Consider the following 14,969-nt stretch of genomic DNA (forward strand, 5'->3'; position numbering starts at 1 on the left):
GGGGAAGTCAATCTTCACACAAAGGGAAATCACTATCCATATAGCAATAATCGTTGAAACGTTGCTCGAAAAGGGTTGGTGAGGATAGTTTACATCATCTTCAAGTATGTTTTGTTACAAGTCTGATTACAAATCTTAAAAGATTTATGTTATAAGCTTCTTCAGCGGCTCATTCTATATTTCAATGTTGTTACATTTATAATTATTTTGTCAATAATACCATCATTGCTCAATCTTGACCAGTACAGGAGATAGTAGCTGAAGCCAAAGGAATTCATAATTTAGAAAGATTTACATATAATGTATATCATAAAAGTTCAAACATTAAAACACACTTGTTCTAGAAGAATTTGGAGTTTTAGACCACAAGTATCAATCTGACTGTTCTGTAGGTTTCAGTCGTATTGCTCATGTACTTAATTAGCGCTCACGACACGCTCAGAACATGACACTATTGTGTAGTAGAATGCTACAAAAAATATACATTTACTTATTTATCATCCATATTTTTGGAAAATAGTATCCCGCACTGAGCTTTACCTAATCATTTTGAAAAAAAAGTGTGCCTCACCTATACCTTAAAAACATTGTTTTCTGTCTGTTATCAGAACGGCAGAATTCTGATATTGTGACATTCTATATAAACACAGACTGAAGGTAAGCCAGCACAATGCCATGCTGGTATTTTGACAGAAAAGAAATTCGAAACTCACCTTCACATCAGGATGGTATTGACCAGTCTACAGAAAACCGATATCGAAGAGAAGGAGCTAGACTTATCTTGGATGCAGGAAATAAACTTGGACTGTATCCTTGAAGCACGTGTCCTAAAGCACAGTCACTATGGATACTATTAACTGTGCGTGCATGCTGTGTGCACATATGTCTCTATAAATATAAGATACCTTTTTGGATGATTTAATGTGAATCTGTTTAAACATGCATTCACACATTTTATTATGTGGACAGATTTAACATAAAGCTAGTACTTAAATTTACTGACATGTTGTGTCTAGAAAAATAAATAAATTAATCTCTAATTTTCTTTTCTACTGTAGCATATTAAGCAAAGATTTTGCTTTGATGTGTTCCTAAAATGGACAAAATAAACAGATCATATTTTGTTACTTAAGAGGGAATTTTATGCATCATATCTTCTAAACTGAGTTATTAATATCCAAGTTACTACAATGACAGCATCCATGCCAACATTTGGAAAAAATGTTTTAAATTTGTTTTAATCACTATACCTCATGGTAATCATATGTATCAAAAAGCACTTCCCTTGCATTGAAGGATTTTGTGAACTTAGTGTGGGATATCTTCTTTTTTTTTCTCAGCAAAGTAAGGTTTGCCTTAACTAAAACAGTCGATATGATACCTGTGCAACAGGTGTCGTTTTTTTCCATAGATTCTACATGTTTCATTCTTTTAGAGAATTTCACCGCTATGTGAGTAATCTTTTGCCTGCATGTGTGTGGGTCTTTATTATTTGATAATAGAATTTAAATAGTGTTTGCATAAACATTAGCCATTGCTAAACAATAACAAACTGCATACTTACAAGCAAAAATGGTCAATAGAAACTTATTTTTTTATTGTTATTAGTAACTAAAATTTAAAGAATTTATTTTATTTTTTAAAAGCTTATATGGTAAATATTATCAATGGTTTATCTCACTAGTGTGCATAGGTTTATGTGACTGTTTGTTTACAGCAGTATGTGGCAACAGAGGTGCTTTTATCTTTGAAGGCTGATGCTCAGTAGAATTCATTCAGCTTTTAAAAATGAGGCCATTCATCAAGTGGGCAGGATGTTCAAAACACAATTTGTCATCATACCTTTCATTTTTTCTTGTGTTTATTTGCATATGCTTTTTTTTTCTTTCCATAATTGTAAGGTTCATATTAACGTATGCTTGCTATTAGTACCAGAAGTTTTCTGTTGATATCAGGTGATGGGCTCTTGCTGCCTGTTTCTGGCAGGAAAAGTAGAGGAAACCCCCAAAAAATGCAAGGACATCATCAGGACTGTGCAGAATTTGCTAAGCCCTGAAGCATTCCTAGCTTTTGGGGAAGATCCCAGGGTGAGTAACCATCTGATTAAGTGTGTAGATAATCCTTCAGACATTAAATGTATTTCCTTGGTGCAAACACTCAGCCGATAGGTGGAAAGGAATATGTAAAGGTCTGGTTAATGTTTGTCCAACTTTTACATAATATCAGATTTAAAACAGGGCAATGGTTAAAAATTTCCTCTTCACCATCAATACAATAATTAATTTCATTGTCATTGTTATGACCAAAATCATAATTGGAAGCTTTTTAATCCCAACAATTTTGAGTGATTGTGAAAACTGTTAGGTGACTAACTTTATTATCTTTCAGGAGGAAGTGATGACCATGGAGCGCATTTTACTCAAAACTATTAAGTTTGACCTTCAGGTGGAGCACCCTTATAGCCTTCTGCTCAGCTTTACCAAACAGATAAAAGGTCAGCACAAGATTTGGGGGAACAACAATAGTAATAATCATTGTAATGCAATGTATGTTTTGTCGAACAGAATGGGTAGTTTTGTAATTATAAAAAGTAGAATTTAATACAGCTATAAATCATTAATGTTTGGTAGTAATCAATTTAATTTGAAATATCTTTAGTGATGTTGTTGATGCTTTTGCATGTGAACAAATTAATAATTCTGCAATTTGTTTTCTGCTGCAGGCGATAAGGAAAAAATCCAGAAGATGGCTCAGATGTCCTGGACATTCATTAATGATAGGTAGTTATCACAGTTTGGTGTAGTCTGTTTATCTCATTGTTGGTGTTATAGTACATATAATGTACCATCATATGAGAGGTATTTGGAAAAATAAATTACACTGGGTATTTTGCAAAAGTACTCTGTACATAAAAATTATACTAACATACATAAAAAAAATCATTGTTTTTAGCTTCTTTTGGCTAGTCTTACTAAAGTAGTTTCAGCGTAAAAAGTCATGCATAGTGCATGTTGACTGGGGATTTCTTTCAAGTTCTTAGAAGTATAGATTCGGTACTCATTCATTCCAGTGTTAAAAAAGTTTGGGGTAGATTTTAATTGCAGATTGATGGTTGTTGAATGCAGCTGCTTGGGAATGTTATAGTTCAGTACTGAGGAAAATACTTGTGAAATAGTGAAGACTTATCAAAGCAAAAAAAAAAAAAAAAAAAAAACATAAGTTAAGAAATGGACCCCAAACTGTAAATCATTACATATCAGTGAGTAAAATGCAGTTTCTTCTTTGATTCTACCAGATGACAGGACCGTGGGAGCTAAAGGGCTACACTAGTTCTTTAACCATCAAAAAGTTGTTTCCTTGACAGTGAGCTAGCACGTGCCTGGTGTGCAGAGCACTTCGTTAGTCTAGTGAGCAACTGCACTCTAATAGTGTAAAAGACCAAATGCAAGGTCAACAAACCAATTTTTTTTCAATGGTTGTGTGGTGTTCACGAGGTTTGCTCTTAGCATATGCAAAGCTCATTTTTGCACTTGGGCTTTGTCAAATAGTACTGCCTGTACTAGGAGTTTGCTCTCTACAGATTTTTCGTTGTTTTTTTTTTTTTTCTTATGACCTCGACTTCTTTTCCTTGAGAAAAGACTTGTTTTATCAGCAGTGTCGCTGATGTTTTAAATTATAATGTTACAGAGGATTCTATGGTTTTCGATGGAATTTTTTTTGACACCAGATCCTTTTTGCTTGAGGAAAGACAAGTTTGTCAATCACCAGCTGTGCAGCAGTGAAAAGCTTGTGACTCCAGACTTGTGTCGCCTGTGGTGTGTTTGGCCTTTTATGCTGTTAGAGTGCTGTTGCTCTCCTGACTAGTGGAGTTCTCTGCACACTTGACACATGCTGGCTTACTGTCAAGGAGACAACTTTTTTGATGGTTAAAGAGCTAGTGTAGCCCTTTATCCCCCATGGTCATTGACATATCATCTGGTAAGTCTTAAAAAATAAAGAATTTACTCTCAAAATTTTCAGTTCTTATTAATAAGTCCAGTACAAGGTAAAAGTATACTTGTGTGTATGTGTTGCAGCTTGTGTACCACACTGTGTCTGCAGTGGGAACCTGAAATTATTGCTGTCTCCCTTATGTACCTTGCATCTCGATTGACCAAATTTGAACCCCAGGACTGGCAAGGCCGGCTGGTAGGCAGCAAGTCCAAGTGGTGGGAAGACCTTGTTGAAGGCATGTCTATGGAGCTTATGGAAGGTAACTTTGAAAATTTGAAATGATGAGGTAAAAGATTTTTAGTTTTTTGTTAATCATTTTTTTTTTTCATTTCTGGCACTATTTGAGCTATAGAGAATAGTTTGCTATCATTGCAATCAGAATTTGATCCTTTAGGATGTAAATTGCCTTCTGAAAAGTGAATTCTAAAATTTAATTTCTCCTTTCCCTCCACCAACCCTTTTGTTAATGTATTTTCTTTGTCATGATGGACTAATTTTTGTTTTAGACTTTCATGTGAAATGTTGGATGTAATTATATGGCATTATAGAGATATGTAAATGTAAAAACGTAGACCATAAAACAAAAATACAGCTTATACATATGGGCAGATAATTACTTAAAAGCTTTTGAGGATGTAAGTACTTAAACTATCGCTTCTTTTTTCCAGACATCTGCCACCAGGTTTTGGATTTGTACTCAGCCCAGCAGCAGAGTTCCAGAGAAGTGTCACCTCCACTACTGCCAGGTTCTCGCACAAACCGGCCACAGAATACACCACCACTTCCACCACCATCTGTTGATTCTGCACCATCCAAGCGCATCAGAATGGTAGCTCTCATCACCTTTAATCATAAATCATAGATAACTACTGGCAGTTAACAATATTAAGGAGGCACTTCTATTAAGAAATATGTCAATAAATGAAAATATTGAAAAGGCTGAAACATTTACTTTTTTAATTCCTTTTTCCTTATGAGATATCATTTGTCAAAAAAGAGTACCCCTCTGTTTTGGGAAGGTAATGTTCCTGCCAACATTTACAAGTACTGAGTCTCTCCCACAATGTTATTGAATAACAACTTCTCTAGCTAAGAGCATAGGTAGATTTTAGGGTTCTTTTTTTCCTTTGGGACTTAATCTGTGTCTTTTATGAAATATTTGTGAAAATATTTGTTTGATTTTTGGTTCATATGTATGGAAATTCAGGTGAGATGTCTTATGATTGTAATCTAAGGATAAATTAAATAACATGTAAAGCAAAGTTTTGGGGAAATAAGCATACAAAAACAAGACTTTAGAGATTTTGCCCTGTCTGAACTGCTATATGGCTTCAGGAGGCTACACATGAAAAGCTAAGAAACCACTAAATAACCTGATTTTCTAGAAATTGTGTCCAAAGAAAAAAAAAGCATTTACTGACAATAGTAAAAGCTGCAGTGTCACTGGCTTTGAGACTTAAGACCGCTTTTATAAAGGGAAGCAAGTTACAAGATGATTTGCCTACAAAGCTGGCGTTATTAAGTTTTAACATTTCAGATTAGCCACAAACTATCTACATTTTACTAAGTAGAAAGTTTAAAGAAAAGCACAGTATTTTGGCAATATCTGCTTGAAACTTGATACATATTAAACACATCAGTACATGGATCTGACATTGTTAGACGGTACTTTAACACAAATGTTGATCAAAAAGTGGTTGTGCAAAATAAACATTTGTCCATGACCAAGTATTTACACTTTACATTAGCCAAGGTAGAAGATTGAGGATCCAGCTCTTACATTGCATGACACAAACAACTAAAACTAAGTTGTTTGTAGAATTTGGCTACAGTATACACAAGTACATGTAGCTTGCAAGAGTATGCCTACTTAGGCACAGGCTCTTTTCTCTGGATGCATAAGCTTCTATCATTTTAAAAAGTTAACAAATAATTGTGTAAGGTACCCTTATAGCTCATATATTCCTATGCAAAATATAAATTAAGGCGGTTTTTTTTTTTTAGATCATTATAACTATTAAATCCTTAATGATTTTATCCTGGACAAAAAATCTCTGGAAAGAAAAAACGACATCTGGTAGTGCCTTCTCAGGGAGACTGCCTTAGATTATTTCATGATATCAGTAGCTTGGATAAGAAAAAAGGTGTAACATGATTCTGACATTGATACTTGGCATGTATTTTTAGAAAATGATTTAATTTGGGAAAATCCTCACTATTGCTTTAAAGACTATCTGATTTCTTTTTTTTTTTTTTTATGCAAATTTTCATTGATTGATATTATAGAACTTAATATAAAAATTGCTTGTTATGATTGATGTTTAGAATATTCAAGGATTCATATATATATATACTTTTTAGACGTAAATAAATTTTTGTTCTGCAATTTATGTGCACTTTATTCCGTTAGCAGGAAAGTCCAAAAGAAATTCAACCATTAGAAAGCAAACCAAGAAAAGGATCTGCAAACAAGAGAGAAAGAGTGGATGACATCAGCAAAGTGGTTCCTCTTAAAAATGCTGCACCTGTCTCCAAGACATCTTCCCCAGAATCAAGATCTGAGCCTCCTGTACCAACAGCAGTTTCTCTTGGTGGACATACAACTACTGTTCTGCCAACTACTGCCAGCTCTGTCAACCCTTATGTATCTACCAGCATGTACTCGTCGTCCTTCATGTCCCAGGAAGGCTCTCAGTCTATCCAGTCTCTTCTTGGTGGCAATCCGCCATCATCACAGCCACCTCCACCGTACACAGCATATGCCCCACCTACAAATACTGCTGCTTACCCTCCACCCCCTGCACCTTATACACCCAATCCATACCCGTACCCTCCTCCTCCTGGTACTCCAGCCCAGTACCAGGCAGCTCCTTACACTTCACCATACACTCCAGCACCTCCCACAACAACAACTTCTGCCTACCTCCCTCCACCTGCTCCCTATGGTCCACCCCCTCCCAGTCTCCCTCCTCCCACCCAGCATATGCCCTACCCTTCATACCCACCACCCATGGCCCAACCACCACCAACAGGTCCTCCACCACCTTTTCCCCCTCCACCTGCATTTGGTGGGCCTCCTCCTCCAGGACCTCCTCCTGGAGGGTATAGGGGTCCTGCCCCACCTGGTAGCATGCCACCAATCGGAGGGCCACCTCATGGGCCCAGAGGACCACGCATTCCCAAGGGTAAAGGGGGTAATTCAGGACAAGGGACATCAACAGGTCTTGCAAAGGTGCGCATAACAGAGAGACAGAATGTACGCTTAACATAAGCTCTTAACTTTGGTAAACTGCTTTGGCACCTGATGAAGATTTCTTTATTTCTAGCACTTACTGAAGAGATGTTGCTTCCAGCTTGAGGTGACATGAGTAATTAAGCACATGTTTCTGTCATTATTGCCAGATTTTTGTTGATATTTTTGTTTGGGGATGTTTTTATGTCCACATTTTGTTGAACTGTCATTGGGTGCATGTGATGACTGAAATATACATGTTCAAATAAACATCTGTTGTCATAGCAACATAGTGGCCTTTTTATGAAGGATTTGCAAATTGGTTTTAAACAAATGCTAAATCCTTGGCATCAGCCACACTTTAGGTAATGCAGTTAATCATTTAACCCTGGTTATAGCTATGATCACGAACATTGATTACAGATACTCCTCACTTAGTGACTGCACGGAGAAAATGTTAGCGCATAGTTTAGTTTAAAGCATCTCAGTTCGCAGTACCCCTCTCAGTCACAGTGGGTGTACGTTATACTAGCATTTGTATATAAATGTCTACTTCATTCAACAAGATGTTGGCAGAAAGGAAGACCATGAACTTCTACAGTGCTAGGCAGCCACTTAAGGCTTGAGATGAAAATATAAATTACAAACGACTATGAAATCATAAAGTCATAAAGACTTCAGTTACTTAGACTATGGAGTTGAAGTGATAATAGCAAATTCAACAGTTTTGATCGTCTTGAAGGACAAAGAGTAAAAGCAGTGAAAGCCAGGATTTAAAGCCATAATAAATAGCTAGAATTGCCTCGTTTATGAAATACAAAAATTATCGGCGATCTGCTTTGATGATTAAAAAAAGAATGCCAGTGAGTCATTTGATAATTCAAGCCAGGCCATGCAGTATCTTTGAAATGTTGAAAGTGCGCAAAGGGGAAGTCACAGATGATTTCAGTCAAGAGATTTAACCTGAACTGGGATAGTAACAGTTAGGTATTGAGTATCTAGAAGAAGCAGAAGGATTTGTGGATAAATTTGATAAAAATCATCAAGCAAGGCTGCTTCCATCCGGATACAGATCTTCAATGTGGAAAAAAACATATACAAAGTGGCTAAAGAAATACCCAGTCTTAAGATTTTTAAGGATAGGGTCACGTTGGGAGGAAATGTTGCCTTTTCTCACCTACTTCTCAGAAAATCCAGGCAGACTGAAGCAAATTCTGCCCCTGTGTTATCATGCTAATAACAAAGCATGAATGATACATGCTTTATTTGAGGATTGACTTATCCACTGCATCATTCCTTCGATAAAGCATTATTGTCTGGAAAAGGGCATTCTGTTTAAAATTCTTCCTCTGCTTGATAATGCCTCAGGCCAACTTTCCCCCCTCCCTCCAAACTTGATGATCTATACCCAGATGTAGTTTATCTGATGAAGATTTTATAGATTTAGAAGAGCAGCGGCACTTGGCAAAGGAAGAAGAAAAAGAGGAAAGAATGAAGTACAAAGTTGACTGTAGGAGTCAGCTGATGTCTTCTAAAAAGTGAATGCATCTATGCTAGAATTAGAAAGTATGGACCCAACTGGAATGGTTCACAGAACTGTAATGGCAAATGAACAAAATTTTACAATGCTATGTGAAATTTATGAAGATGGAAAAGAAAATTAGCAGACAATACTAAAAAGCTCGAAAGTAAATCCAGAACCCCTTCTCATTTCATTCTCCTGCCATGATCTCTTGTAGCTGGGCCTTCTAGAGTTCTTAATGATGATCCGGCTGATCTTTCTGATGAGTGATGAATTTCCAACTACTACTGTATCACACTTTGAAGGATTTTATGACTAAAATCTTAATCTGAATGTCTTTTTTATAATTTTAATTTCTTTGGTTTGATATTTTTAGAATTTTTGCAGATTGTATTTTCATAATCTACGCAATGTGCAAGAGTTACATTAATTGAACCAAAGTTATCAATCTGGTATTTCCTACAGACCTTTTCTTTATTCAGAATAAATAAAAACAATTTCCTGTTCACAGTATGCAAAATAAAGTATATTAGAGCTTATAAACATGTATATATATTAAAAATTGTGCAAAGGTAACATTAAAACAATATTTAAAGATATTGACACAAACCCAATAAGAGTATATTATGCCTGAAATATAAGTAAGGGTGGCTTCTTGCTTATCGACCAGTTTGTTTATTATTCAAGTTGTAAGAATGGAACTCGGCCATTAAGTGAGGAGTGTCTGAAATTCTGAGTGAAAACCTTGAAGAGGTATTCTATTATGTAGAACTTGAAAGTTATTTACATAATCTTAATGAAATGAAATATCTGTACAGTTTTCCTTAGCTGCCTTCATCTCCCTTTTTAATGTTGGTGTTTTTGTTTTTTTATTTTTTCACTTAGCAGCTTCGTTGCTCTTTCTCGCTTTCTTAAGACTCCTTTGGTCACAAAGATTTCGAACATCATTTGCGACCCATAATTGTTTCTTTTTTTGCCTCCCTAGCACCTCTTTGGCTGTTGAAAGTAGCATTTCTTTGATGTCTTCCACACAGCCCAATATCTTGAGAGGCGAATTTAGCTCTAAATTAGGCCTTGAAGATTTTCGCAATCCATGCTTCAGGCTGTTAGGATTGATCTTGGCATATGGTGAGGATCCTTTCATTGCCACTGCCTTTATAACTCTTTCCATCCAGTTGTAGAACTCCTCTACTTCTTTGTGCACGGAAGTTGAAGTGTTAACCTGGACCATAGTAACACTGAGACATGACAGAGATGCAAATGGATGCCAGCCTGTGCGCACACAGCTGAGCTGATGACTGGTCCAGCCACTTTTCTACATACAAAGAAGCCCAGACCATGTTGGTATTTGGTTTCCTCCCCACGATACCATTGTCTGTGGCCTTTATCGGTTGCTGTCTTCCCAAATCCTAACCATCTGACCTACAGTGTCCAATAGTACTAATAAATGCATGATGAAATGGAGTAAAACATCATCTGTGGGGTCTGGACACTACTTTATAATTTGGAAATGATGTTTGTCCTTGAACAGGGCATCAACTTGCTCTTTATAACTATGATCCCAACTGTCACCTCGTGTAGTGTATTTATTATTTTATTCATGCACTTGGACATGCTGTGTTTTAGGACACCATATTGTAAACAGTAACTCACAGATACATTGAGGAGGTTTTGCATGTTTGTCTCCAGGCATCATTTTACAACAGTTTAAAAACACTTAAAGCACAATAGTTTTATCTACATGAAGTGATGTACAATTACCCCCAAGATGGTCATCAGGAAACTGAGTTGTATATAAAGAATGTCATATCACAGGCTGTACACATACACAAGTGGCAGCAGTAGTAATAACCATATAGCCATTCAGTCAATAATTCCTGGTGCTTAAAACCAAAGATCTTAGAAGTTTGCATCCTTTTCTTCAAAGACATCTATCCATCCTAGTATCCACACAAATGTCTGCATAAAAACAATATTATCTGGTGGTAATAAGTACCAACAAATCCATACCTTTTAAAATTCTTATATAGGGAAATGTAGTTGGTGAAATATCTGGAAATTATTTTTTTTATATTGAAAGTAAAACAGTGAAATACTTCCAAAAACTGCTTGTCAACTAGAACAGCATATTACATTTTCTATTGGCAGTGTTTGTTGGACGTTCTTTGCACACCAACATCGGGCAGCAGTAATTTTATCAACAGAGATGGACATTTCAAAGAAGTGGCACTCAATAAATCACATCAACATCAGCATATGTTGCTCATGATGATTACCATCATCTGTTAGCTTGATGAGTTTGCTAAGAAAGCTCAAGACCATCATGGCAGATTTTAAAAATGGTGGTGTGTATGATAATATTCTGGACAAATATCGGTCAAAAAGACATAAAAATATTGTTTGGAAATGTTATAGGTTTGTGGAGGAAGTTTAATTGGTGTTTTACAGGAACCAGCAACTAAGCCTATATCACGGCAAGGCAGCCAGCCCTGTAAACATTTGCCACATGCATTCAGTTGGGTGTACCCTATTTGCTGTCGGTCTACGCTTGCTAGGCTTACAGTTATTTTGACTTTTTCTTTTTAATGGAGGTCTGGTGAAAGAAACTGGCATCAATCTCTCAAGGGAAGAAACTGCTGCATCAACAGCAGAATGCTCTTCGTAGAGTTACGTCCCTTTTCGGTCCCCTCGCATGTTTGATCGCATGGGAATCAGAGAAACCCGTCCAAATCTTTTCAATGCAAGCAATACCGTCGGAACGAAACGAAAGTCAAAGAAACTGCTGCATCAACAGCAGAATGCTCTTCGTAGAGTTACGTCCCTTTTCGGTCCCCTCGCATGTTTGATCGCATGGGAATCAGAGAAACCCGTCCAAATCTTTTCAATGCAAGCAATACCGTCGGAACGAAACGAAAGTCAAAGACTCACATGTACACAGCTTCAGGAAAAGATCGTCAAACGTCTAGTGAGCGGACGGCTGGATTTCTTGAGTAATTTTGCACATAAAATTCTGTTCGCCAAAATGAAAACCGAGCAAGTGCTGCCGGAACACCTCTAAGCGCAGACAAACAAAGAAGGTCGATTCTTTCAATTAAACTGAAATAATCGATGAGAATCCCATCCTGAATAAAGCATAGTTCAAACACGAGGACGCGTTATCTGTACCGCCATTGTATTGATGTCGTGCCTGTCGGTGGCAAGGATCATCTTGACGAGTATTTGCTCGGCGCAGTCTGCTACAAAGCCTGACCTGAGTGAGCAGCGACTGTTCTTATAGTCACTTCGGTGCTGATTATATTTATTGGGGCTCTCATCTATTTTACACTTGACTTTTTAAATGAGTTCAATATGTTGTATCTATTAATAACTCTTTCCAATTGCCTTTAACCGTCATATTTTAAAACGAAAGAAAGAAGAAAAAAATATTGAAAGACGAGGGAGGGTGGGTGTGGGAGAGAAAACGCTGCTCGTTTTCTTCAGTAATTATTATCCACTGGGGATGTTACCGAATAATTATTATCCACTTGAATTATTATTACCCACTAATTATTATCAGAAAAATTCCACCTAAAAGTCGTTAAGGTAGATGGGTTCAGTCTAACTATAAAGACGTTAACAATACACGCAGTAGACATCACACCCTTCGCCTCTCGCCAAAAACGATTATTGTTACTGTGATTTCAGAAAAGAAGCATCTTGGCCAGCAGATTAACTTGGTGCAACATTATGAAACGGTGATAAGCACCGCACACGTACCACACTGCATGGTCTTGAAGTACTTCAAGAACAATAAGAGTCTATCATGTGGTTAAACCGTCATACACCCCATATCTTAGATTTTGTTTATGCCTGTACTTTTGTCTCTGTTTCGGAGCATATAAGATTCATTTGGAGGATATAAGATTCATGAATGAATATAATCACGGATGTCATGCTGGGTTGTCTGCAATGGAGAAAAATTTCAAAGTAGAATAAGCAGCTGAAACCAAACCACCCCCATCATGGCAAATCTCTCGGATCACAGATGATGTGCTTAAAGTATGGTTGTGCTGAAAGGTCTGTAGAGACATTGTATCTAAACCATTTTGTAAGGCCGAGCTTGGATCTCATTGTCACGCAGAGTTTATATGAAGTATCATAATAGAGTGGAAGATATCCTGAAATATTCTTCCTTGATAAAATTGGTGAGCTGACAAGTCTTCAAGGCTTTGTCATGGCAAAACGATTTGAAAGACGTGGAGTGAGATAAGCTCAGTCTGCGTTTCTCTACTTTCCGATATGGCCAACGATCAGCAGGAAGGTAGAGGCTGTGGCATGTGTAGACGAGTGTGGGGCGTGACCCGGCACGCGCCGTGCTGCTAATGTCTGGTGGTGGACGGAGCGAGGAGGAGGATGCTGTGAAGGCTCTTCACCAAGGCAGTTATCTGCCCGCTAGCAGCGTCTGCTCACTAAGAAGGGTTTGGCCTCCCTTCCTGGCATCAGGTTTCAGTACTTTGAACAAGTTTTCGAGGTAACAGTGCTTGAGGAGTGGAACATTGCTTGACTGCAGTCCCTGATGAGGGTGACACTTTGCCTGAATGTAACCCAAGGGACGGCTTGGTGGACTTGTCGTTTTCCTCCTGCTGTTTAAAGACATACAGCCAAATGAAGTTTTTTATATAGTAAATACAAGCATTTTTTTTTCTACAATGATAAAAAAAGAATAAAACCCAATAATTAAAATAATCAGAAGAAAGCAGTCTGTCCATTGTCAAAATTGCCAAAAATTATTTAATTTCAATAAAGTCCTTAAGGTGCCAAGTAAAAAGAGAGGAAACTCGACCTCGAAAGGATCATTGAAAAAAATCTGCATGCGTCTGAGGTCAGTGCGTAACAATGGCTTTCAGTCAATTTATGTAATGTACACTGTATGTGAAAAGTGGTAAAAGTAAAAGTCTTTAACAAATTTTAACTCCATTATTAATATTTGAAGCTGCTCCCATAAACTTCAAAGAATAGCCTTCAGGTTCCATTTAATAATTAGACACGTTGAACCCTTATGACCACAGCACCAAATGACGAGAAGCTTGCATGTATGTCACTGATGTATGCACGGTTATAGGTGCGAGGGCGTGCACTCACCGACACAGGATGGGTGGACGAAGCAGGCAGAAGACACAGGTCTTCCGAGGTTACCTGCACCCCCATGTGACGCACGTCGACAGACGCCGACGTTGTAGGGAGGGTCGACCCTGCCTTGACCCTGCCTGTCACGGACACCGCACCTGGCTGGCCCTGATCAAACCGTGCGCCTTTGTAGAGAGCCCAAAACTGTGCAGAAGACACAAAGACGTGGTGTATAATCCATTTCTTTTTCATTTAACAGAAGCATTCATGCAAGCATGGTCTTTCCTTGCACACAAAGACGAGAGCCTTACCTTCGGCACGAAGATGAGGGCCAGCGTGATGGTGACGAACACCTGTAGCTGCGCCATCAGCAGCACGTACAGCACGTCAGGGCCGGCCGTGCGCTCCAGCATCTGCCTGTGGTGACAGACATGAGACCGCCCGTCACCTAGCAATATCACCTGCCTTTCAACTTTAAACTATCGCCAGCCTTCTCGGTGAGCCCCTGTTGATCGGTTTCATCATCGTGTGGGAAACAGTCATCCTTATCTACATCCGTGCAATTTACTCAGCGGCTTCTATACTCAGTACCATCTCAGTTGACTCAGAACGAGTATCAATAACTTTGCACTTGCGTGAAATGGTTTCTTATCCTTTCAGCAGTATTCTTCCATTGACTACAAGATCTTGTCAGCATCCATCCTTTCTTCCCTTTTCGTCTCTTCTTCCATATAGCTTGCAAGCACCTAAAGACAAGTCTTCCTGGTCTGTTGTGTCAATAAGTTTGACTACTGGGGATCGACAACTGAGAAACAGCTCTCGTAATTATTCTTTACCTGTTATTATGTATGCGTGCATGGATATATATATATGTGTGTGATACTAAGGAGGTAACGAGTGAAATGATCGGCGAGGTTGAGCTGCCAGGATCTGTGACATCAGTAGCCCCTACTGCTCACCTGACAAGACCGTTATTGCAAAACACGAGTAACAAGGGGCTTTAGTTCTTAACCTCAGGAATATTCTGTCTTCATGCATAGTCTAACAACGATCATCAAGACCAAACGAGGATATTTTTACTATCATTAAGAATTTTCTTTGATCATGGCAGAGTTC

The 14,969-nt window shown here is 38.0% G+C and overlaps 2 protein-coding genes across 14 annotated transcripts in view; one reads left to right on the plus strand and one right to left on the minus strand.

The window, feature by feature from the left end:
• On the plus strand, positions 1-7,515 carry LOC112570940 (cyclin-K-like). 7 transcript variants are annotated; one of them, XM_025249678.1, is made up of 9 exons: positions 1-104; positions 651-807; positions 1,370-1,451; positions 1,956-2,087; positions 2,389-2,494; positions 2,723-2,780; positions 4,077-4,252; positions 4,662-4,822; positions 6,404-7,515. In XM_025249678.1, the coding sequence occupies exons 2-9, from the start codon at positions 671-673 to the stop codon at positions 7,262-7,264; spliced, it is 1,713 nt and encodes a 570-aa protein (XP_025105463.1). In that variant the 5' UTR covers positions 1-104; positions 651-670; the 3' UTR covers positions 7,265-7,515. The 7 variants fall into 7 exon arrangements, with proteins under 7 accessions (XP_025105463.1, XP_025105462.1, XP_025105468.1 ...); XM_025249677.1 differs by having other exon boundaries at positions 9-104; positions 609-807; XM_025249683.1 differs by having other exon boundaries at positions 9-104; positions 609-807; positions 6,407-7,515.
• A 1,680-nt stretch (positions 7,516-9,195) lies between these two features.
• The window catches only part of LOC112570939 (probable G-protein coupled receptor CG31760), a 39,896-nt gene continuing 34,122 nt past the window's right edge, over positions 9,196-14,969 (minus strand). For 6 of the 7 annotated variants that reach the window (XM_025249674.1, XM_025249671.1, XM_025249670.1 and 3 more), the window contains 3 exons: positions 14,165-14,270; positions 13,869-14,057; positions 9,196-13,369 (listed from right to left, as the gene is read on the minus strand). In XM_025249674.1, coding sequence (XP_025105459.1) covers positions 13,226-13,369; positions 13,869-14,057; positions 14,165-14,270 — 439 coding nt within the window. In that variant the 3' untranslated portion in view covers positions 9,196-13,225. The remainder of the gene's footprint in view (positions 13,370-13,868; positions 14,058-14,164; positions 14,271-14,969) is intronic. The other variant, XR_003100723.1, reaches the window with a different exon arrangement.

Source organism: Pomacea canaliculata, linkage group LG8 (genome assembly GCF_003073045.1).
Source record: "Pomacea canaliculata isolate SZHN2017 linkage group LG8, ASM307304v1, whole genome shotgun sequence".
Classification (NCBI taxonomy): domain Eukaryota; kingdom Metazoa; phylum Mollusca; class Gastropoda; order Architaenioglossa; family Ampullariidae; genus Pomacea; species Pomacea canaliculata.